We start from the raw sequence: 27,605 nt of genomic DNA, 5'->3' as shown, positions 1-27,605 counted from the left end.
CTATCACATCACAGTAGATCGAAATGATACAAATTTCACATCACAGTAGACAGAAACAATACAACTACTGCATCACAGTTATTATCCGCGATACAACTACACCAAAACAGTAGTTTTAGACTTCTTAGTGTTGCAGGCAACACTTATAAGTATTTTTAGACTTATAGGTGGTAGATATTTTTTTTTAGAATTTTTTACAAGTTTTAGGTTAAACTGTTACATAAGTTATAAAAATGTAACAAAAAGAGTGCTAAATGTATAAGAGCTTAATTTTTAAAACATTTATGTTTCAAACGGTTGTTGCTTAAGCTAATACTAATTTTCTTAAAAGGTTTTTCAGAGCTCTTTAAGTAACAATAGTTATATTGGTTATAGTGTTAGAAGACCTGAATTCTCATTAAATCAACTAAGTATTACTATATAAAGCTAACCTTGCTAATGCACTCTAAGTAGCATCTTTTTGTGATATTAACTTAAGTTTTGTTCAATAGGTTTATACTTTAATGCAGATTTTAATATAAACGGAGTAAAATTGTATGTAGAAGTACAAATTAATCAATATTTTTAAATGTTAAAGTTTATATGCTACATAAATTTTTTCAAATACTTGTTTAAGATTTTTATTATTTAATAATTGAAAGTCATTTTTAGCTTTTAACATATATTAGTTTTTTTTTACTTTGTATTCTAATGTACAAGTACAAACCTACTACTCAGTTCTATTATTATTTTACAAATAAATCTTTAAAAAATATTTTGACTCATTTAATTATCAAGTATGTACTTAAGTATTTTTCTCTCTATTTATCTGTACACAATCTACAATAAAAAATTAACTTACTTTTGGTGGTTTGTAAAAGTTAAGATTTTATTAAATTTCACTAACTTATAAATATCAGCTATTTATAATTACAAATAATAAACTTCAACTCATTTATTTACCAAATTTTAAGAACAGTATATTTCTGAAAAATTAAAACAAAACTGCTAAAAAAATTTGAAAATGGTACATAATTTTTGGCATTGATTAATCTAATTACAAAAAAACTCTATAAGCTTGAAAAAAGAACATTTTTACAAGGAGTCGTTTTTTTTTGTAAACAACCACAACAATTTACTAGAAAGTATCTTTTAAGAGAAGGAATATTTAGGAAAATATTTTTCGTTGACTACAGTTTGAAAAGTTCGCACTACAAGAATATATAAACTAGTTGTATAGCAAAACTGATAATATAAAAATATATAAAAACTGTTGTTTACTTGCAATCAAATAAAGAGCAAGTATTTAATATAAACAGCCTAAATTTGCTTGTTTTGCACAAGCTTTTTTGCAAATGAGTTCAACAAGTATCTCTGCTTGTCTTAACTAGCCGACATCTCTTAGAATATTTTATGTAATCACAAAAACTACAGTTCATGTTAAAATTTAAGCAGGCTTGTGAATTTATCTTAATTAGTACTTAAATAATAATCACTTTATAAAGCCTTTTTTCTTGAGCTTGTTTAACTTTGAGGTTATATTGTTAAAGGCTAGTTATATTATTGTTTTTTTTTTTCTGAAATTCCTGTTTAAGAGGCTCCGGTTTTGATCCCTGAATTTAACCAACATTGCACAATAAACAATATAATAATAACATGAATTTTTTATTGAAAATTTCTCTCTTTTTTCATGTTTTTTTTTTTGTAACTCTATACTACATTTTTCTTGTTTTTAGAATTTTAAATAGCAAAGTGTATGAATATACATTTTAATTATTACAAACATAGATATTGTATTAGTTTAAATACTACAACGCTAATAAATAAATGTACATTTTAGTAAAACTGTTTACATATCTAGAAATTTCGCAACTTTATTTTTACTTGCTTTCAGAGGACTGTTTTAAAAGTACTTAAAGAAATAATAAGGATTTCAAAATAAAAGCTTAGTTGTTTTTTTGAGTATGATTCTTTATATATTAAATTTTACCGACAAAAAATAATAACGGTTAACCTGCTAGGTGGATAATTTGTAAAACTTAAATAGTTCTATATTATTACTGTAATACAATAGTTGATATTTATAAACACAAGCGGTTTAAAACAGTCTTAATTCTTATACACAACAAAAAATAGTCAGTTTTTATCTAAAGTTATTTAGCTATGAAAGTTTGAGTTTCATTTCTAGTTTCATCGTTATTTATTACTATTGGTTTACCAAACGAAATTGTTCAACATAATTAAGTTCGCACCAAACTAATTTTTCCATTAATTTCAAAGGTAAGATGTTTGGTAAAATGTTTATATTTTTGATCTACATCAAATAATATTGTTATTACATAAGATATTGATTAATTTAAGTTAAGTTCTATTGAATTCCGAATAAGAGAGATTGCTTTAGAACTAAATATTAGAATAAACAGTTATTAGTCAACAATATGTTGACTTACAAATAATGATGCTAAAATGTTGATGTTGAGTTGTGATCTAGCAACTTGTGTAAATTTATACAACTCAACAAAAAAAAATTGCAACTATTTTTTGTGAATACGTCACTATGCAGATCACATGAACATCTTCGTATTTTGAAAATATGTCAAACTTTTAATTTTTTCTAATTCAAAATGTGACAAAACTGTACAGTTTTAACGAGCATTTTTTATAACAAATTTAAAGAACGGCTGTTATGAAACAAGAGTCGAAAAACTGCGTTCTCAAAGTACAAGTTTCTGGCTTTGAAGTTATTTTTAGCTTACGTTCTAATATTATAGAAAAAATAGTTTTTAAGTTATTCAAAATATAAATTGCAAAATACGTTTTTCTTAGGTGAAGTAAATCATGCTGCTTATTTTGTTTTTATATTATTACATAAATTCTCTTCGTGAATAAACTTTTGCTTTATATGAAACTTTATAAAAACTACATAACTTGGCTAATCAGATACGTTCTACCAGGTGGCTTTGATTAGAAAGGAGACAAAAAATATATTAAGTAGTAAAAATAATTTAAGTAGCGCAGGAGTCATATCTAATAAATTGATCATTTTAAATTTCTACAAAGGCGGTGAGTGTAAAAACGAGTTAAGGTTAAAGCTGTTTCAAACTCTCCAAAAAAATACGTTATGAGTGAATATTTAAGTTATTTCATGCAAGTTTTTGTAAAGAAAAATTTTAGATTTTAGAAAAGTTGACTTTCCTTTAAAGTTTTGGAGCAATAATGGTAGAAGCACATTTTGTATAAAATAAAGACAGAACTTTTAAGAGCTTTTTTGTTAAAAACAAAACTATATAACTGCACTTTTCACACTAATTACTATTTGTTGTTAAATGTTCATTAGTTCTTAACTACCAGGTCCAACTACATATATACATTGTATGATTAGCTGTTGAAAGTAATAAATTTTTCACAACATTTGTATTTCAACTTTTTAATGTATCTCTACTGATTATTATACTCTGCTGCAGATATATGCGAATTAAAAAACATTTTTTATGCATTTCATGTTGAATCTAATGTACAAATTTAACGCATGTAGACAGAAGTAAAAAATTAATCACATTTTAAAAATAGAAAATCATTAAAAATTTGATTTATAATCAAAATACGATTGCATGTGACCTGCATAGTGACGTATTCACAAAAAAAGTTACAAATGTTTTGTAGAATTGTATAAATTCAAACAAGTTGCCAGATCAGAACAAAACATCAACATTTGAGCATCATTATTTGTAAGTCAACATATTGTTGACTATTAACTGTATAATCCAATATTAGTACTTAAACAATCACATTTATTCGGACTTTAATAGAAGTTTGTTTCAATTAATCAATAATTTATGTAATAACATTATTATTTGATGTAGATCAAAAATATAAACATTTTACCTTTGAAATTAATGGAAAAATTAGTTTGGTGCGAACTTATTTAGGTTGAACAATTTCGTTTGGTAAACGAATAGTAATTGAATAACAACGTAACTAGAAATGAAATTCAAACTTTTATAGCTAAATGTCTTTAGATAAAAACTGACTGTTTTTTTTCATTACGTGTGAGAATTAAGACTGTTTTAAACTGTATGTATTTGTGAATATCAACTATTGTATTACAGTAATAATATAGAACTATTTAAGTTTTACAAATTATCCACCTGGCATGTTAACCGTTATTTGTTTTTTATGTCGATAATATTTAATATATTAAGAATCATACTTAAAAAAGCAACTAAGCTTTTATTTTAAATTCGTTATTATTCCTTAAAGTATTTTTAAAACAGTCCTCAGAAAGCAAGTGAAAATAAAGTTGCTATTTCTGAATATGTAAACAGTTTTACTAAATTATTAAAATGTACGTTTATTTATAAGATTAAACTTAGTACTATATACTTATGTTACTATTATAATTGTTCTATATTATTATTGTAATACAATAGTTGATATTTACAAACACATGCAGTTTAAAACAGTCTTAATTCTTACACATAACGAAAAAAATAGTCAGTTTTTATCTAAAGTTATTAAGCTATAAAAGTTTCAATTTCATTTCTAGTTACATTGCTGTTTAATTACTTTTCGTTCACCAAACAAAATTGTTCAACCTAAATAAGTTCGCACGAAACTAACTTTTCCATTCATTTCAAAGGTAAGGTTTTTGGTAAAATGTTTATATTTTTGATCTACATCAAGTAATAATGTTATTACGTAAGTTATTTATTAATTGAAGTTAAGTTCTATTGAAGTCCGAATAAAAATGATTGCTTCAGAATTAAATATTAGAGTATACAGTTAATAGTCAACAATTTGTTGACCTACATATAATGATGCTCAAATGTTGATGTTGAATTGTTAACTGGCAACTTGTTTGAATTTATAAAACTCTACAAAACGTTTGCAACTTTTTTTGTGAATACGTCACTATGCAGATCACATGCAAATTTTTAAAGATTTTTTATTTTCAGGATGTGACAAAACTGTGCAATTTTAATAAGCAAGTTGATATTGCAAATTTTGAAGAGTGGCTGTTACAAAACAAGAGTCGAAAAACTGCGTTTTCAAAGTGCAAGTTTCTGGCTCGGAAGTAATTTTTAGCTCAAGTTCTAATATTATAAGAAATAGTTTAAACTATTTGAAATATAAGTTTTAAAATATGTTTTTAGGTGAAGTAAATCATGCTGCTTATTTTGTTTTTATATTATTACATAAATTCTCTTCGTGAATAAATTTTTGTTTTATATAAAACTTTATGAAAACCAAATAACTTGGCTAATCAGACACGTTCTACCAGGGGGCTTTGATTAAAAGGAGACGAAAAATATATTAAGTAGTAGAAATAGTTTAAGTAGCGCAGGAGTCATATCTAATAAATAGATTCAATTACTTTTAAGTTTCTACAGAGGCGGTGAGTATAATAACGAGTTAAATTTAAAGCTGTTTCAAACTCTCCAACAAATATGTTGTGAGTGAATATTTAAGGTATTTCATGTAAGTTTTTGTAAAAAAAATTTTAGAGCTTAGAAAAGTTGACTTTCCTTAAATTTTTGAAATAATAATGGTAGAAGCACATTTTGTATAAAATAAGACAGAACTTTACAGGACAGGACTATATAACTGTAACTTTCACACTAACTATTATTTTTTCTTAGATATTCATTATTTATCCAGGTCCAAGTATTTGCACTGTGCGATTAGCTGTTAAAAGCAATGAATTTTCCACGACATTCGTATTTCAACTTTTTAATGTATCTCTACTGATTATTAAACTCTACTGCAGATATATGCAAATTAAAAAACATTTTTAATGTTTTTCATGTTGAATATAATGTACAAATTTTAAATGTACTTCAATGTATTTTTAGAAACTATTATTCATTTGAAACTAAAAAAAGTAGGAAAACTTATTCCATCTGATTGGTAAAATCATTTCTAAATATAAGGCCAGGAAATGAATATTTTAGTGAAGCTTTAAAACAATTATTCAGTATGTTTAGTGCAGATCTTAAACTAATTCTACAGACCAACACAATGAAAATGCTTATAATTAAAATAAAAATATTAACCTAAATAAAATAACGCACATCACAAAACTTCTTTCAAATTTTCAGTTTACACAAACAAATACTCATGTAAACAACAGAACATTTGTGCACGTAATATTGTATTGAAGGCCGTTAGTGAAAATGATAATAATTTTTGTGCAAACATTTAATCAAATATTAACTGATGCATACAGTGTTTGGTTGTATCAAGTTATTTGTGAAATTGTGGGTTTGACAGTTTGCAATTTCAAAAAGTCATCTTGATGATATTAGAACAAAGTTATAAGGTTTAACATTTCGCTTATGTAGGTCAAGTTTATTAAGGTTTTAGTTAAACCTACATAAGTACCTTATTTCGATCATAAAACACATTTGCACTGATTATGTTAAAAACAAGAATATAACGTCTAACAATAATAACAATGTGTATGTGGTTAATAGATCAAAGTTTTCTTATTACTTTGAAATATAAAACCAAGAAAATCAGTTATAGAACTTGATACAATCTCAAAAGCATTTAAATCAACTGAACTTTATAAAATATAGAAGGTATAACTACCTTTTCCATAAATACAATAAGAGTAAAACAAACAAAACTCTGTTTACTTTGCCAATATGACATACAGCAATAATGTTTTAGCCGGTTCGTATTACAATGAAAACTACATACCGTTTTTCAAAATAAAAGGTAGACTTTGTTATATCTCTGTGAAATTTGCGATATCCTTTAAAAACTGGTCTAAAATCAAATTTTTTTTTTAAATCTACTAGCTTCATAATATAACTATTAAATGTTAAATCTTAGATACAAGGGTTCATGAATTATTATGAAATTAGTTGGTAAGTTTTAAAATAACTACTGACATGGCTTTTTGAAGACAATATATTATACTTTTTGTAATAAGTCAATATAAAATTATAACATACTATACAATATTGTACTTATACTTAACGAAAAACACAATATTCGATATCAAAATAATGTTTATTTTACAATTATTACTTTCAAACCACCAGAGATTTTTTCAGCAATTTTAAACGCAATGATAAGAAAAAAGCTCCTCATAAAAAACGAGCTTTTATAAAAATTTAATAATTTTATGAGAAAAATAAAACTTTTTACTAGCAAAAGTATAGTAGTTGTGAAAATAGAAATAGCCTGAAATGATCTAAAACAAAATGGAATTAAATTAGTTAAGTTAAATTAATAAAACAAATTTAAAAAGAACGGATCTAGTTATATAAATATACAAAAATAGAGAAATAAATATGTAAAGATTATAATAATATGTAAAGTGTGAAAACGTACTAACAGAAAATAAAAAGAATTTTTTTCAAATCATCATTATTTTATTTTTATCATCGCAGCATTAATTGCTCTGTTTCTCAGAAAAATAAAAACCTTTGCAAAAAAGAAGCAAAGAAACATTACGATACACATAAAATGATGAAAAGTAGCCATAAAAAACATACATATTCATATACTTTTTATTTTTAACTAAAATTGGTCCGTTGTTTTAGTTCAAAAAGCTAAACGTTTCGCTATTTAAATTTTTACCTTTTTAATTTCATTATTTTTTCACTCAAAATGCAGGAAAATTGCACTGTGATGTAGAAGTTAAACGTTTCGTGACGTAACAACAAAAATATTAATCATGACGCAACAATTATTTTTCATGACGAAACAATGACCAAAACTAATCTACTTTCGACGACAGAAAAAGGAAGGGGGATTTTAGAGGAAGAAAAGTTTTTTAAACAGAAAGAAGGTATATTAAAACTTTTTATGAGGAAAATAGTTATATTTTCTTAAAACAACGGAATTTTCTAAAACAACCATGAAGTATATATTTGAACATAGAAACGTTTTAACTACTTTGCCAAGGGTCGGTGAAATTTTCCTGACTTGAAAATCAGCGTGAAGTTGATGACGTCACTTTTGTAGAAGGTGACATCACGACTGAAGGAAGAGATGTTGCTATGACGTCACAATTACTGTGGGAGGGAGTTGGCGATGGGTCGGGGGTTCTGCTTCAAGAAGAGAAGACACTGGCGCATGCGGGACAAGTCCTTGCCTGTTGAAAAGTATAAAAATTATTTTAAAAGATAAGCGATAACATGCAGATATATAAAACAGCACACAGGATAGAGTAAACTTTTAGGCATCAGTAAATTTAATATACTAAATGTTGTTTTTGATTTTTATAGTAGAATTACAAGATGCAGACAAGATAGAGGTTGTGAAAACTATTCGGTATCAGTAAATTTAGGGTGTTAAAGTAAAATGTTAGACTTTTAAACAGAACTACATGAATAAGAATAGACTTGTCATAAGTTTGTCTGAATATTTTTATTTAAATCTAGCATTTATAATTGCTTGAGTTTTTACTTTTACCACAATTTGTTAATTTTGAATAAGTATAGTAATTATACGTATATATATCTAAAACACTAATAGCTTCTAGAAAGTTTTGGTTAATAGTGCTCGACAAGTTAAATTGGAGCTAAACACATATCTAATTTTATAACAAACTACAGTTTTATACTATACAGCCGTTTTATATTAAACTTCACCTTTGCTGAGGAATATATGAGATAGAAATATCTCTTATACGAAACGGCTGTGTAAGACTACAGTTAGTTATATAATTAAAAAAACATATACCTTAAATATATTTATATACAATTAGAACTGTTAATATTTATTTACAATCGCTTTAAAAACAAGTTATACTTAACAATGTTATAGTGGCCAAATAACAAAACTGTCTGATTCTCATACTACTATCAGAGCTATTTTAATAGATTCAAAAACTACAATTTTTAGATTTTAGAAGTGCTTTAAAATTTCTAAAACAACTATAAAATAAAAAGCAACCATGATATGATGAGGTATTGATAAGAATTAAAGTATTCAAATTTAAATTCATATGTCTTAAGAACTTAAATAATTGCAAAAAAACAATTTTTTGCAAAGTTTAGTGAAAAGCATACCTTTAATACACTAATATTTTGACTTTTTATATAATTTATCAAGTTAAATTAATTAGCATATAAAATAACTTGAAATGCGTGTTATACTATAAATATGTAAGTAAAAATACAAGAATTGTTTTTAGATAAAACTATTATTTAAAAATTTTGAAAAGTTGTCACTTAACACAAGTGATATTTCATGGTAAAATTATCTTATACATTTCTTTTTGCATGCAAATGTTAGGATATAACCTTACCATTTGAAATGTTAAAAAAAACTTTTCAATTTTGCTTTATTTAGCAGATGCACCTATTTTTATAATTAAGAAAAACATATTATAACATAAACTTTCATAAAAACTATTTTACATTTAGTTATATCAATATCATGATAATTATAACCATAATGAACTGTTCAAAACAAAATAACACTTCATCCTATTTGTAAATAACTTATTCTCAAATTCAAACTTAATGTCAAGTTAAAACCTTTTAAAATCATTTTAAGAACGCAAGTAAGTTTGTTTGCCATCATTGATTTTATTTTTATTTAAAGTTAAATTATATTCACTAAATGCTGAGCATTTACTAAAATTTCATACAAAATTGTCTTTCTTAGTACTTTTTGGATTGGTTAAAAAGATAAAAAACTCCTAATAACTTATTTTACCACGATATATATTTAACATAAAACATCCCTTTGGATTAAATAACAATTTTAAAATGTTTTCTTAGTAAACTTTGGACTGGTATAGGAAATAAAATATTGACTGTTAAAATGAATGATTTCTCAAATTAATAACGAGTAAACACTTTTGTTAGTACTTACACAGATTTATTAATTTTTCTATAAGAATCCAAGAACAAAACTGAATAAATTAAAACATTCTTATATCTTTCTCTTGAGTAGCTTTGTATTCCTAGGCCTGGAGTAGGTACGGCCTTTAATTGGGGGAAGTCCCTTTTTTTGTGCTAAACATTTTTTACAGCTTTTGGGTTGAAATCACACAATTTAGTAACTTTCTCAACAAATATTTCTTATTCTAACCTCCCTTAATAGCTTTTGATTTGAAAGTTTGGTTACTCTCTCAATTATTAAATAAATTTATTAACTAATATATAATACACAAACCTCCTTAGTAGCCTTAGGATTGAAATCGCAAAGTTTAGTGACTCTCTCAATTAATAATTAAATATATTAACTAATATATAATATTACAAACGTCCTTTAGTATCTTTTGGATTGAAATCGCAAAGTTTAGTGACTCTTTCAATAAATAAATTTATTAACTAATATTCAATATACAAACCTCCTTTAGTAGCTTTTGGATTGAAATCGCAAAGTTTAGTGACTCTTTCAATAAATAAATTTATTAACTAATATTCAATATACAAACCTCCTTTAGTAGCTTTGGGATTGAAATCGCAAAGTTTAGTGACTCTCTCCCACTCAGACCCTGGCACGACGTTGTCCCTGTCTTTCACGAACTCATCTTCAGCCGATCTGTGTGACGTAACAATAACACTAATGAAAGTGACAAAACTTTACAAAATCAAGTATTTTTTATTTTTTTAATTTAGAAAACTTTTGATATACAGAAAGTATTAAAGTCGTAGTTGTTTATCATTAAAAATATGAACTTAATTTTTTAATAGTGCGAGAACTTTTTAAAAGTTTAAAACTTTATAAAAACAACGTAATTTAATATATTAACCAGTTTTTTTTTTTCAAGTAGTTTCAAACTTTTATTTTTAATTGATTAACATTGTTAGTTATTAAGTTTTTAAAAATTCACAAAATAAATTACCCTTATTAGTAAATCAAGTAGCTCACCACAATTTGAGTCACCAAAATTAAATCAAAAAACTTTAAAAAATACAGAATTTATAATCTGAAATAACTAGCTCTACTTAAAATTACTTCTACTCTATTTAAATCTACAAATTTGAGATCAAAAATTGCAGCTAATAGTTTAATTTGGTGGTAGTTCAACAAAAAAACAAAAAAAAACTTTATTATTGAAACTCAACGACATTTAGAACAACAACAACAATATGATGAACTTTTATCAAAAAAATCAATATATTTGAAAACCGTGTGATGTTCTTCATGCATTTCAAAAATACATAAAGTTTGTGTTAAGAAACGAAAAAAAAATATAAATTGAGATATTTTAGAAATATTTTTATTTTATGAAAATGTTGAACAGCATCTCTACTTTTAACTTTTACATAAAATTTTAAACAAACAATATATAACTTAAATTTTATGCCTTCAGCTATATTTAGTTTAACTAATTGAATCTAAAAGATATTACCGCTTAATTTATTGGCAGTTGAAAACAGGATTTATTTTAAAAATCTGAGTTATAAACTAAATAAACTTTAATAGGAAAGATGTGAAATTAAACTACTGTTATATTATCTTTTTTAGAACTATACTGGTAGAAAGGAAAAAAAAAACCTGGTCTTATTTGCATGTAACTTCAAAATAAAACTGCTAAACTTGATTGATTTAAAATTGGACAAGCAAAACGGAACTATTTGCATGTAAGGCAAAATAAATTCTAAACTTTAATTGCTTAAAAAGTAGTGTATGTTCAACAATTTGTCTAAAAATATTTTTTTTTACAGCTTAGAAACAAACTAGCAAAGAGTAATCAAGTGTTCAAGAACGAAATATGTTGTTATAAACAAAATCAATAAATATTGATATAAGTAATAAGGATATTGATAAGTAAATTTAAATAGTTAATTTATTTTGGTCATACTCTTCATAACTTTCATAAGTACAACATGTGAAATAGCAAAAATGTTTCTAAAAGAAATATATTACATCAAACTTTTTATGCTCATTCGCTTTGTAATCGGTACCACTGTGCGCTGTAAGCAGCGGAAAAAATGAAAGAAAAATAATCAATAAAAAAAAAGTGAATTTCAACACTTTTAGGCGCTGAAGGGAAAATGAAACTTTTTCAACTTTTTATAAATATTTAACCACAATTTTCTATACTCAAGCCTAATTTTTTCATTAAAAAGCTTTTTTTTTCTTCAGTTAAGAATTTAAAGTTGAGCTTTAAAATTATGCTGATTTAATAAACTTTTTTATTTTTTTTATTTTCAACTAAATATTGATGTTTAAAATAAAACTACTAAAATTAAAGACTGAGATGCATACACGTTTTTTAAATCATTTTTTTGTGTCTTAAATTTCAGCTTCAAAAACATTAAAAATTAATTAACCAGAGAACCACACTTTTTAAGCATTAGAGCCACGTAAAATAACCAGAAAAGTGACAAAAATAACTTTCGAGCAGTCAAACTACAACTTTTAAAAAACGAGAGAATAAGAAAAAAACCAACAAATATGAGAGAGTTAAGCTAATGAGAAATTCAAACTGTTGAAATAGATTGGGCTTGGTAAACAAATAAAACGAAAATTTTTGGTTGTTATTTTATTTGTTGGTCAATTTACTTTGCTCATTTTTTTTCGCTCGGAAAAACTTTTTACGTTGGAATTGGTTGAGCGTGTTTTTATTGCTAATCAAGCAAAACATATTTTACTGAAAACAAAACTAGTTGTGTTGGAATGTTTATGTATACTCATGTTTCAATATTAGTTTAACTTATTAGTTAAAGAATTAAATTTAGTATGACATAAAATTGATTGATTAAACTTTTAAGTAACTGTTAAGAACAAAAACAAGATGTTTTTTTATCATAAAATAATACACTTCAACTTTTTTTTAATGAACTAAATAGATCGAAGCTAGAATAATACACAAGTTACATAAGCAAAGAGTAGTTATTTCAAACACAGAAACTTTTATTTTACATAAAACAATTTTCAACCAAGTTTTTAATAAATTCATTAAAACCACTTGAGTTTTGTTTATAAACAGAAAAGGAATTCAAAATAAGTTTAACATTAAAATTAATTCGTTACTCTATGTAATTAAAAACATGGTTTGAGCAGCAAAACATATAACTACTTTCTACTAACAACAGAAAAAGATTTACCAGTGTAGTAAACTATAAATAAAACATGATAAATGAAAAAAAAACAGACAAGTATGATATTTTTGACACATAATGATTTTACTCAAAAGTAAATAACGTTGATACATAGCTGATTGTAAAAATTCTGCAAAATAATCAATTGGTATGACTTAGTGAATATAACAACACATATACAAAAAATATTGCAACTTTATATAACAAACATTCAAAACATAATAAAAACATGATTTGTTTAACACATAATGAATTTTTTAACAATTTAGAAGCAAGTATCAAACTTTGTGAAAAATTTAACATTTAAATGATAGAAATGATTAAGTTAAAAACAAAATCAACAAAAAAATATATAAACAGTAGTTTATAAAAACAAAGAAACTCTAATTTGCTTTTTTATACAAAAATGACCAAAAAAAGTTGACAAAATGCCTTATGGTTAGGATGTATACTAGTTTTACAAAAAATCCTCTTTTATATTGAGTAGGTGGAAATTAGTTATACTTTTCAATATTTACTAGCAGCTTTTTGTACTAGTTTAAACTTTAGTTAAGTTTTTTTTGTAAGTTTATTAATCCTACTCAGCTATGAATACAAAGTCAACATATGCAGCTCTTTTAATCACAGTTGGATTTATTTTTGTACTGTTATTTCTAACATAAAAGTATTTTAAGATCTGTTAAAGTTTGACAACTTACCTTTAAATGTTTTAATTTATATAATTAATTTAATATGACGAATAATAATTTTTTAAAAACTTTTTAGTTCTTTATACTTTAGAAGTCATTTTAATAGTCACTACATGATATTGAAATTTAGTGACTATTTTTAAAATAAAAATATTTTAACATTCCATATAAAACATCATAAAAACAAATGAAACATGATATGCTTTTAAATACAAAAGTATATAACAAGCTTTATAATAAATGGTTCAACACTAGTTTTACAAAAAGATATAAATGTTATGTTAAGATAAGATATGTTTTGTATATAAACTTATTTTTGTTTATATTTCATGTATTTAAACTTCACAACTACCTTTTACTGTTTTAATTTTTACAATAACTATAAAAAAAACAAAAATTTTCAAAAATGTATTTTAATACTGTGTACTTGCCATGTATTCAAATTTAAATATATTTACTTGATATTTTTTTTTTCAAGTTTCAATTTGAAACACTTTAAAAGCTACTCAACTTTGCATATTGAACGTTGAAATAGCCTAAGGCAAAATTGCGTAAGTTGAAAAAAGTGCATTGAAAATTGTTTGGGAAATTTTTGTGAAAATATTTTATCATTTTATCTTAGCTTTTAGTGCGTGTAAAACATTATAATGATAAAACTTAAACTTTAGACACACTTTTATTTTGACTGATTGGTTTTGTTTCAAATCAGTTTTTAATTGCTTAATTGTCTTGACGTGTATGTAATTAGCTCAACTGGGAAAGTGATTAACCTTCTGACTAGTTTTAAACCTTTTTTTAGTACTTCTTTTTACTTAAACTTATTTTTAACTTTTTTTTTGTGGAAAATGTAAAGTTTATATACAAATTAAGTTTTTCACAACTATTTTCCACTTATCGTTTGATTTGTCTTTCTTGAAAATGCTAAATCTTAATAAATAACTTAAACCAATCAATACAACAATAAACTTAAATAGGTATTTCTTAAAAAGTATTAAATAAATTACTAAACAGAACTATAAAAGCATTACTTCTCTAAATAGCACAAAATTAGGAATACTACTTATTAAATTTAGTAGATTTTATCACCTAATCAAGTTTAGACTCAAGAAAAATAACTTTTATTCAAGACGCCATATTTGCAGCTAGAATCAGTTAACAGTATAAAGGCAATGAAAAAAAAATGATTGAATTTCTCAACGTAAAATAACCTAAAAACTTAGTTAACTAGTTAAGAGCTTTTTAGTACTTGAAAGTAAGTAGCTGTTTTAAATTATTCTAAAGTTAAAAATCATAATGCTATTTCACTAACTAATAAACTATACACTATGCAAAATCTATATTACACTAATCTAAAGCTAACTTTAAATTGAATCAAAGCCAATTATTTATAGAACTAACTTTTATATAGCACAGGCTACTATTATTTATAGGATATTTACTAATCAAATGCTTATTTTAACTTACCTATGTAACAATGTAAAACCACTATAAAAAAGAGTATGAGTGATTAATATAATAATAAGTTACCATTATAAAAATCTTGCAAGTATCTTTGTATTTTTATTAATTCATATAAATTTAAGCTTACAAGTTGATAAATATAATAAGTTTTTGTTACGTATATAAACTTATTTCTATAAAATTCTAGTACTAACATATGTAGTATAGGGTATGAAAAGAAATAATACTATTTTATAAAAGTAAAAAAATTAGTAAGTGATTAGGAACACCATTATTTTCTATTACCAAAAAATTAACACCAAAAAATAAATAAAAACAATAAATATTTAATCACATATACATTTTACTAGAACTTAAAGTACATACCTAACACCTATGTGTTTGTATCTAAGTTACTTACAAGTTGTCTAAGTAGCCAACTATTTATAACTACACAAAACTATACACCAGATAGCTTCCAAAGCTCCTACATATATCTCAATTATAACGGGAAAATCATAAAACTCTAAGTTAGTGATAACACCATCACTACAAACAAGTTCATATGATACACAACTATGCTTATATGTAATAATTCACACACATATTAACTAATATTTGATGTGCATGTGTGATGACTACACACAAATGCAACTCTATATTACCAATATACAAGCGTATATGTATGAGTGTATGACTATTTACACACATGTGTAGTAAAGCTAAAAGCTAACTAATAGAAAGCTAGATATGACTAAAAATAACTTTAGCTAAGATTTTACTGGAATCTAAATTAAACCATGGAAATAATTGAAAAGCTACTAAGTTCTAAACTAGGTTGTTGTAAGTGATTACACCGTCACCACAAAAAACACCGAAAAAACACCTACAATCAAAAATGCATGTAAACATGATACACACACTTATCAAACACTTGTGCACATCCACAAATATGCGTGACTATGTAACACATCAAACGTATGTGTCACTCTACACTACTTAACATACTCATTAGTGTATCCAACTGAAGATTGTTCCAAGTTTTTCACTATTATCTCATTTTCCAACCTTTTTTTTTATATAATAATAACAACTGTACAATGTAAATACACTAAAAACCATACGGTACTTACATACTAAAATATTACTTTCATTTTTTAATTCTTAATTAAGGTAGAATCCGTACAAAATAATATGGTATTAAAATATTTCTAGAACTCAAATATTTTTATACAGATTTATTGACAACTATTTTTTACACACTTATCATTTTATATCTTCCAGTAAAAAAATACAAATCCAATAGAATATTAATAGAATTTATAACATATTTTATTTTTATATTTATAAGAGTATTACATTTAGTTACACACACAGATCATTTAACTCACACCTTTAAACTGGGTTCAACTAATAAATGGTTTGACAGTATAATTAATCAGTCATCAACAAGGCTAAATCTGTATCAAATACTAATATTTTTTAAATAATGTATTTAGAAGGTAGACTAATTTTTTTTTAATATGTCCAGTTATTGAAGTTAAAAACACAAAATGAAAAAGAACAAAAACACAGACACTAAGAAATAAATATTAACAAAAAAATAAATAAGCATAAGTATTTGTTTTTTATTTACAAATATAGCGAAATTATCAAAAATATAAATAAGCAGCAACAAAAACTATAAATTTTTTATAGTAGAATTCGTAGAACTAACTGCAGTTCATAATAAAATTAAGATGAGTCACACTATAACATCAATAAACAGTTTGTTAAATTGTTAAGCACGTAGTTTTTACAAAACGTGAGTATTACGACAATGATGAATGTTTAGGAAGAGTATTTTGTAGAAGGAAATTTTGTACACAGTATATTCGTGTTACAAACGTACTTTACATAATTTATTTTATAAAAACTTTCAGGGAAAATTTTTACAGCTATTGATGAATATTCAAGGGGAAACAATTGTGTCTTGTTAGAAAAAACAATTTGTATGTATTAAAATTTTGAATCTGTAACAGTAGTGAATATTTTGTTGCATTTTACGACAATGATTAATGTTAGGAATTAGTATTTCGTTAAAGGAAATTTTTTAACACAGTATTTTCGTGTTACAAATGTGTAATTTGTTTTATAAAATTGTTAAGATAATTTTTTTACAGTTATTGATAAATATTCGAGGAAAAAATTGTGTCTTGTTTGAATTAAAACTTTGAATCTGTAATAGTAGAGAACATTTTGTTGCATACTAAGTAAACCTGTAGTATTAACATTTTTGTTTAGTTTGAACATTTAAAGTGCAGGATACAACTGTTAAATTAAAGCTTTATTATGTATATAGGTATAAAATATCTTTTTGGTAAATAGTTGAAACCTAATAAGTCATTTAACATCAATATATACCAGTAAAAGTACTTATAAACAAAAGCAGATACTTAAATTATTGTTAACATTTAAAATGTTAAATTTTCAAATGTACATTTGTCACAAACTACATTAAAGTAACCACATCAAAAGTACGACTTAGTTTAATTAATCAAATATCCGTCTGTGCATTGGCTTCAATTAGTAAATTAAAACATCAATAGCTATTCATCTCTGAATGTAAATGGAAAAGTTAAGTGTTGTTAAAGAATAAAACGTTCAGTTGCTGGTTTTAATCCCTACAAACAGAAGTATTGTGAACACTCAAGTTTTATTGTTGAAACCTATTCTTTTTACTTTAATACTAACACTTGGCTGTTTAATAAAGTGAATGATATATTTTGTTACCTTAAAATATTCTTACAATTATCAAAAAGCTAAAATGAATAAAAATATAATTGTTTAATAAACTTAAATTTCAAATTTTTATCAGTGTTTGATCTCTGCCAAATTAATTGTTGCTAAACTTAGTTTTTGTTAAAGATTTATATCAATTATTTTAGGTTTTGTAAATCTTAAATTTTAGCTCTTAATTTGAACAAAATATTGAGAACTTTAGCTATTTTTAATCTGTGATCAAGTAAAGTATTGTTGTTTAACATAGCTGCTTTTGATTTTATGTCAATACTATAAGTTTCGTTAACTTTTACTTAGTTGGTCTTTTTGATTTGTGCAAAAAATTGTTAAATTTAGCTGTGCTTTTGATCTAGACACTAGACTAATCGATTTAAACTCTCAAGGGGACTTTTCAATAATGCATTGCTCGCAGTTACCAAGTTGAAAATCAATAAACATTTGTACTAATGCGTTGCAGGAATTTAAATGGTTTGACTCTAAAATATTTGTAATGGGTGATTCTGTTAAAATTGAAAATTGTGGTCAAGTTGCAGCTATGCATAGTGACAAAAAATATGTTTAAAACCCAAAAAAAAAATTGTACTGATCAATAAAATAACTTTAATGTTTTGAACAAAATTTATAACTGTAAAATCGACAAAAAGCTGTTGCTATGAAAATTTATACTGGGTTCAGTAAAAAAATTAAATTACAACTTATTGACTTTTATAGGCGAAGGTTTTTACTTGTTTATTACAGAAGATTCTAGAAACAAATTAGCCAGCCAATTTTCTAGTATAAATGATTTAAATATTTATATTAAATTATTTATTTATAATATTTATTATATCAAAATATTTTATATTAAATATATTAAATATTAAATATTCATACCTAGAAAATTAGTCTCAATTGTAAGCACTAGTAATATTTATATGGCGGCAGCAAAGCCCAAAGGGTTTTATAAACTTTTATCTATAAAGATTTGTTTCCTCTGTAGATAAGGTAGTTAGATCTCTTTTCAATAAAATTGGTTTCTTTAAAATGTTCATAAATAAGTGCACGATTAATATAAATGTATAATGTATATATTAATTCAATATGATGGAACAGTTTTAGTAACAATTAAACTACTTTTTATTTTTATATGAGAATTTATTTTGATTGTGGTTACAAAAGTTAAGGTCTGTATTTTTATAATTTCAAACTATCAAGGATAATATTAAGTTTAACAATAAACAATGTAAACTGAATTTTAAAACTAGACACTTACATTTTGACTGAATAATTCAGTTTAAAAATTAAGAAAAAAATAAATCAACAAAAATTATGTGATTTTTTAAGTATACAGAATACAACAACTTGGTTCATTTGTAATTAGCATTTTATTACATTTTAGTTTTTTTTTTTCAATTCTTTTTTCCCTATATTATAGATAATTTTACAATAACAGAAAAAATACACTTCGAAATATACAACTTGAATACAGACACCCTATAAATATATTTTTTTATTTTAAAACAAATTGTTTTATATCACAGATACGCTACAAATAAACTTTTTCAATTTACATAATATTTTTCTAATTAACCAACCTGTTAGCTTCTTTAGTTTTAGCAAGTTGTTCCTGCCTGCTTTTGTCCCAATCTTCCAGTTCCTTCTTGGCTTGTGCCAGCCATTCTTCTTTCTCTTTCTCTGCTGCCTCATCTATAAAAAAAACAATTTATTTAAAATGTATAATATAAACGTTAACACATTTTAGAATATAAATGTAATTTATGTATATTCTTCTTTCTCCTTCTTTGCAGCTTCGTCTTAAAAAAATAATTAACTAGTTTGTATTACATAAATTTCAACACAATTTAAATCATTAAATGATATTCATGTATGTTCTTTCATATTCCTCGTCTGAAAATTTTAAGTAACAATTATTTACAGACTAATTAAATAAATTTAGTTATTATTAAGTATCGTTAATTAAATATATAGGCTCGTGCCAGCCATTCCCCTTTCTCCTTTTCCGCTACCTAGTCTGTGTTACAATTGTGACGTCATACAGTCTTAATTTTCAACAAACAATGGAAACACTTGTTTAGTTGTAGCACAGTGAAACTGATCTAAATTTTATTTATGTTTCTTTTTTTATTAACATTTTAAAAACCAACAAATTACGAAAAACTATGTTGGCTAATGAGGTTTATTGAAATCTTTTTTTGATAATAAATTCTATAAAAAACTTCTTGCGTTGTTTAAAATATGTCTTGTAATATATTTTTAGCTAACTGTTTGCACACTTCAATACTTTTTTAATTCAAAATGGGGCTAGTTAAGTTTTGTGTAAACAGTTCCTTTTTTAAAATTTTAAGAAAACAAGGCATTTCAGTACTGAAAAAAAATTTCAAAATACAAAAAGCAAAACAAATTGTTGTTTCATGTTACAAAAAGGTTGATTGTTACTTAAATGAAGTAACATTCAGAAATATTTGCATGAAGTGCAAAAATATTTACCGGAACATTAACTGTTCTAGTTGAATATACATAATCATTATTTTGTAATTAATATGAATATAAGTAGTACCCACAATTCAAATTAGTTTAAATAAAAAAATTTACAAACAATATAACAATTGTCATGTTCAAGTGGTTAATAATAAAGTTTAGAATTTTAATGTATTCTAGTATTTACTTTAATTAAAACTCATTACAAAACTATATCTTAACAATTAAACTTAATACTAAAAACAGGTCTTATTAGTTTTTAAGTAAGTTTTAAATTTTATTTTTTAAACATTTTTAAAAGTATAGATTTAGTTATATATTATAGCATAAAACATATTTATTAGTTTTTGTTCAATTTTTTTATAGTGGTCAAGTTTGAGAAGCTTAAATTAAAGTACAAGTTTAATTTGGTATGGATTTACCTTTTTTCAAATAATTTTATCCTTTTATTTATATTTTTTAGGCTTTTATCTAGTATTAATTAAATAGTATAAAGAGCTGACACAACATAACATTTTAAATATAGCTAAAACCATACAAACTACTACTTATTCAAATTACAAAGATTTATACATTGTCCAACATTAACAAGCATTTTCAATATCAATAAATATATAAGGTTTAAACAGCCATTAAGAATAAAGGAATAGCTTATTTAGTTATAGTTGTAAACAAAGTATTTTGTTTTGCCTTACTCCAATGAGATTAAAGTTAATAATTACTATTGAAATAAGTACAAAAGGTGATCTGATGATTTAATCAATAATTCATGACAGTAATAAAACTTCTTTTTAAATGATAAAAGCGTAAAATAGCTTTAGGTGTGTGCGCAATTAGTTCCTACTTATAAATTTATTTCTCTTCATGAGTTTTAAAATAAACATACATATGAACTGAAGTAGTTTGAAACTTTCTCAGCTTTCTGTAATGAAACTTTAAAGGAATGTAAGTTAATACCTGGATATAAGATTTCTATTTATTCAATTAACTGGTTAAGACTTAAAGGACAAAATATTTTTCGAAGCGTAATATAACTATAGTGAAAGGAGAAGCCATCTTTCTAGTTTACTATGGGTAAATTAGCATCCAAAGTATCAATATACAGCCAATTTAATATAATTGAAACTGACCTAATTAATTAGTATTGATTTCGTTTAAGGTTTATTAATAATTTAAGAGCAGCTGTTTTTTTTTCTTTCAACACTTATATTTTTTCATTGACATAATTAAACAATGACTTTTTTATTACTAATATATAAAGGAACTTAAACATTTTACATTATTAGTTGTTTTGGAACGTATTTAGATACTGATTTTGTTAAAATACACTATGGCTTTTATAAGATAAAATTTTTTAAATACCTTTTTCAGCCAAACTATTGTTGTTTTATCTAGTTACATGCATGTTATCATTATGCTACTTTTTTTATATATATTTTCATAATTATTTATTTACCTTTCTCAGCAAGTCTCTTGTTGTTCTCTTCTCTCCAAATTCTGATCTTTTCAGGTTCCAGCTTCAACTGTTCCAACCTTTTAAAATAGCCATTTTTATTATCTAATAAAATTTTAATAATTTGTATAATTGATACATAATACTGTATATTTAATCATATAATAAACAATGGTTTTATACAGCTGTTTCATATATGAGACATTTCTATCTCATATATTCCAGAGTAAAGCTTTAATTTATCAAACATGTTTTTCAGAAATTTAGAGTTTTAAATTGTTACATATGTTATGACGTAGTTATATACATCACAATATATACAACACTGCTGAATCTGGTTGCTGCAAACTCTCAAAACATAAGTATCTACTACTTATAATATTGTTCAAACTTTGCATTGAAATTGCAGTAATCTTATTTTTTTTTATTACAAATACGCAATGTTGTTATATTTAAATATTATTTGTACTACTGATCAAAATGTTTTAAACTTCTTTAGAATCTGCCATCTGCGGCAGCTTACCAAATTTTAACTGTTCTATCTAGTTTGGTTAATGATATTTGTTATATATTTTTCATTGTTATTTCAAAACCAACCTGGCGTCTGCAGCAGCGATCGCAGCATACGCCTGCGAGGGATCCATCTCATCGACAACCTCATTAGCGCCTTCAAGTGGCTCGTCCGGCTGCTGGATGTCGCCGTTCATATCGGTTGCTATTTCCATGCCACCGTTCAGGAAGTCTGAAATTAAATAAAAAAATTGGTTGTGGTTTGTTAAAAACCATAAGTGCAAAAAAAATTAAGGTACTTTATTATGTGCAATGCAATTGTGAAACTCTGACTTAGTAATTTCTAACAACAGGCACAAACAGTCTATGAGCATTTTGTGAAAATGTTTATATAAATAAAACTAAAGGTTTATATAAATAAAACTACTGTATGTGGTAGTTAGTGATATTATAGCTTGAAATTATTCGTTTAATATCCAATCAGATAATACATTCGAAAATTAAATTTAGATTAAAGGATTTACAGGACTTTCAAGTCACAATTAAGTTATGTATGCACAACAATAAGAGCTTATAAAGATGTCTGGTAGTAAAAAGGCAGACTTTGAATAATTTTATGTAAATTAGCTGCAAAAAAAATTGTCTTATTTAAGGAACATGACAAATTTACCAAGGTTGCATGCATTTCATTTTTAAATAGTTATGCCACTTATTTGTAATCAATAGATAGTATAACTAATATCAATTTTTATAAATAAGTAAACCTAACAAATACTTCTACTTATAAACTTAGAAATTCTTTAAAATATCAAGAGTAAAGAAATGTTTTACAGATAAAAGAAGAAAAAATAATTTCTTTTTTTGATATATTGACTTATAAGACATTCAAATTCTGTATTTGAATAACCTTCTATTCAAATTAAGTCAAAAATAAGAAACACTTTAAAACAGACTAAAAAAAACTACTTGATTTTTAAAAGAGTATGAAAGTTACCAGTATGTAAGAGTGTTAAATATTCAACAATCAATATACTTAGTGTTTATAGTTGAAAACTAACTTAATCAAAGTTTAAAAATATACATTACGTAATTACACACCATATGAAAACAAAACAATTGGTAATTCAACACTTGACATTTCAAAAGTTTAAGTACCTAAAATAACAAATTGTTTAAAGTACAGTGGAACTTAAATGGACATATTCAACAAATAATAATGTTGTAACACATTCTCAACTAAACTCGCTGAATTTAAAGATGAATAAAACTATTAAACATTTATTTCAATAATATTTATTTTTATTTAGTATTTATAAATAAAGAATGAAGCTTACAAAATATATAGATGAGTTAAAACAAAAACATTCTTCAAAATTTAAACCTAATACAAATTTTATTTTACCTTAAACTTCAAAAAAATTCAAGAACTTTTAATTTGTTGAACTATTATATATAAAACCAAGTCATAATAAACATAACTAATAACTTTGTTATTCAATTGTAAATATATATTTAAGATGCATCTAACTTCGAAAAACCAGGACAACATAAACATAGCACAATAGATTTTTTTTTTAATTTTGGTTTATTTATTGTCAGTTATTTTAGAATATTAATAATACTAATTATATTGTTAGTTATTTTTCTATTTATTTACTTCTTAATTTTTGATAATTGTATTTTTTAACTATTTTATTCTTTTGATATTATAATTTTATTTTATTAAACATTTATCTCTGCTTTGATTTTCATTTTACACTTAATTTCATTCCTAGTCATTTTTCTATGTATAGACTTTATTACTTATTATTTAAAAACTAACTTTATATTTTTATTCAGTATACTATTAATAATTGATTTTCTACTTACCTCCTCCCTCATGATTTTCAACTCCATTCTGCACAACTTCACCACCGAGCTCGTTTTCCAAGTCTAAAAATATATATAAATAATCAAATACATGAGAATAAAATTTATAAAAAATATAGTTGCATTTCAAACCTAATGATAATACAATACAGTTTTTGAAATATTGATATATATATATAGGGTCACCAACTGTTTTTGAGAAACATCTTTAAGGTTTTAAGAGTTTTTTTCGGGTTTTTTAAAGTACAAGTTTTTGGGCTTATTTTAAGTTTAAAACTAAGCTTAAGGTGAAAAACTGTGTTAAATATTATAACAATATTGAAAAGATACTGTAAAGCTACTTTAAATGCGTTTTTTAATAATAGACATTTTGATGATGTCAATAACTTTTATTTATATGATAGATTTTTTTTTTAATCAAAATTTCACTGTTAACATATAAAAATTGTTTAAAAATCCAGGTTTTTAGTGATTTTTGTTCAAAATTCTAGGTTTTTCTAGGTTTTTTAACCTAAATTACCGAATTCCAGGTTTTCCAGGTTTTTTGGCCACCCTGTATATATTGTTAACATCATAAATACACGGACAACATTAGATATATCATAGAAATAAATTATAAATATTAAAAATTTAGCTGTTAAGTTCTGATGAATTGTATAAAAGTTAAAAACTATACTAGACATTGAAAAGAAATTAATAAAAAAATGCTTAAAGAAGCACCTAGTATGTTTATTTCATATCAATTATAGCATAATCTGCACTTCAATTTCTACACAGAACTAGTGTTAATGTTTAATAACATAAGTAACAAATAAGACATATTCAGGGTTGCCATAGGATTTTTTGAAAAATTTTGCAATTTGTTTGATTTTTTTCAGCTTTTGAGAGTATAACTTTTTGGTCCAACAAGTACAAACTAAATTTTATTAAAATTATAAAATTTTTTTAATGGTTTAAAAATATTGAAGAGGTACAGTAAAACCACTTAAAAAGTATTATAAAAAATAGATCTCTAAATGACACAGAGAAAATTTTATTGGATATCAAAGATTTTTTAAGCAAATAAAAGCAAATTTAATATTTTACATGTATTTTTTTTTCATTCTAAGTTTTCCAAGTTTTATAGTAGTTTTCGTTCTAAAATAATAAGGTTTTCCAGCTTTTTTTTTCCAAAATTATCAAATTCAAGTTTTTTACAGTTTTCAAGGTTTTATGGCACCCCTGCATATTGTTTTGTTTTAACAATACTTTATATTAGACTTATAAAATTGTTATTATTGTATCATATTTTTAAACAGATTATTAGATTTTAAAGTTTCCAAACAAATATATTTATAATAAACTTGTAAAATATTATATATTGTTAATATCTTTAAAACACCATACTATGCTCATTAAATGCTAATTCAATATGTTCAATTATTTAAAATCAGGTCAAAACACACATAACAGTATAAAAACATGATAATACTTTCAGTAATGTTTGTTACAGTTTTAGGTAAAAGTAGATATTAAGTTTATATTGTAAAAAAAATATCATGTACTTTGAAAAAATGTATTACAAAACTTTTGCTATTTCAAAAATAGAAAGTTTATTTAAGCTGCAAGCTTATTTTAGTCTTTTTCCTTACAACCCAAAGCATAACATTATACTTGTTGATTAAAATGCCTTTAATAAAAGCTTTCCGATAATAAAACTAGTTCCTAGCTATACAAAAGAATGGTTTTAAATACTTTAAAACCAACAAATATTTTTTAATTCACCTAATTAGAAAACAGTTCTAAAAAATACAAACTGTGTTATATGAATAGAATTTCAATGAAAACTTAATGTGTTGGTGTTTAGTAATTTAGTATAGTTTTTATTGAAAATTGAACTAAAAGTGATTTTAACCAATGTGATAACGTTGAAAGTCATTGTTATAAATAAATGAAATTGAAAAACTAATGTGAATCAACAAATTTTGAAGAGGTTAAACTTTTATAAAAAATTTAATCCACAAAAATTAATAAAACACAATTTTTTTCTGTATTCTTAATATATTATTGCATCAAAAATAATAAAACAACCGTTCAAAATTAGTTTTTGTATATAAATAACAAATTAATTTTGCTTTTTTTTTGATTAGTTGAAACCTAGCCAAAAATTTATTTTATGAGAACAACTTATAAAAAAATGTAGTAGTATTAAAATTATAAATTAAATTTTTTGATTAATCCAAACAGAAAACAAAACACTTTTGATGTTGAACAAATAATTATTGTAATTATTTTGAACGTAATTTTTTGTGAATGTAAGCAGAAAATACGAACAAACCTTGCATTTCTTCCTGATTTTCTATTATATCTATATTTTTATAATAAATAATTAAATACCTTTTTGTAAAATCATAGTTTCAAATACCACAGTTAGTACTGGTCACATTGATTTTACAAACCATAACTTACATGGCCATAACATTCAAAAACTTAATAAAACTATTTTTATTATCTTAAACCTTGTGTATAGTCACAAAGTTGTATGGAAAAACAAATAAACTTTTGTGTTACCACTCAATTATCAAAATGAACATATATCTTGTAAAAATCTATTCTTAAAAGTTTATTAATAAACTCTAACTCTGTTTTATTAAATATTATCAAAATCATTTTTGCTTTAATTTTACACAAACATATCCCTACAATTTTGCTATGAAAGAAAATTAATCATTTAGAGACAATTTAATCTCAACTGAAAATGTAACTTGTTGTTGTAAGTTAATGCTAAATAAAGTTTATAATTTTAAATCAATCACCTTGGGTCATTAAATGCAACTGCATGTTAAAGTATGCTAAAAAATTATTGAAATCTAACCTTCCATACATGAACATAAGCTATTTGGAAAATTATAAAACTATATGCCTTGGAAATTTTTATTTGATTATATACTGTAAAGGCCTTATATAATATATAAGGAAAAAGTAAAATATCTTGGTAAAATCTTATTTCAAACATGTATAACTGCATACCTTGCAAATCGTCTTGCTGCTGAGCAAGGAACTCCGCAGCAGGATCAACTGCCTCCTGACCCTTAAGCGCTTCAGCTTCGAACAACTGATCATCAGCAGTTGTGGCTACTGGCTCCTCTAACTGCACTGGTTCGTCTCCGAAAATGTCAGCCATTTTTATTTGTTTTTATTTTAATTAGGAAAGTTTAAAGCTCTGTACAAACAATTTATTATGACTGATTCTACATTCTAAATATCATTCCAAACAATAGTCAAATATGGGAGACACTTTTATTTGTTGTTTTTGTTTAAGTTGGCTCAGAAATCTTTCTCAGTCTTTTTTTTTATGAAGTTAACTAAAATATTGTTAGAAGGAATATTTAATTTTTAATCAGT

The 27,605-nt window shown here is 24.5% G+C and overlaps 1 protein-coding gene across 3 annotated transcripts; it reads right to left on the bottom strand.

Moving 5' to 3' along the window:
* Window positions 1-7,057: 7,057 nt before the first annotated feature.
* Window positions 7,058-27,419, bottom strand: LOC145833906 (clathrin light chain B-like). Of its 3 annotated transcripts, XM_082941159.1 has the most exons (9): window positions 27,231-27,419; window positions 26,539-26,568; window positions 24,222-24,284; window positions 22,440-22,584; window positions 21,846-21,922; window positions 19,486-19,597; window positions 16,139-16,198; window positions 10,385-10,491; window positions 7,058-8,086 (listed from the first exon to the last, which is right to left on the bottom strand). In XM_082941159.1, exons 1-9 carry the CDS (start codon window positions 27,382-27,384, stop codon window positions 8,004-8,006), a joined length of 831 nt encoding a protein of 276 aa, XP_082797285.1. In that variant the 5' UTR covers window positions 27,385-27,419; the 3' UTR covers window positions 7,058-8,003. The 3 variants fall into 3 exon arrangements, with proteins under 3 accessions (XP_082797285.1, XP_082797288.1, XP_082797286.1); XM_082941162.1 differs by lacking the exon at window positions 16,139-16,198; XM_082941160.1 differs by lacking the exon at window positions 26,539-26,568.
* Window positions 27,420-27,605: the final 186 nt, after the last annotated feature.

Source organism: Thalia democratica, chromosome 4 (assembly GCF_965202585.1).
Source record: "Thalia democratica chromosome 4, ktThaDemo2.hap1.1, whole genome shotgun sequence".
NCBI classification, from domain to species: Eukaryota; Metazoa; Chordata; class Thaliacea; order Salpida; family Salpidae; genus Thalia; species Thalia democratica.
The sequence above is the reverse complement of the archived record's forward strand: the minus strand, read 5'-3'. Positions and strand labels throughout refer to the sequence as shown.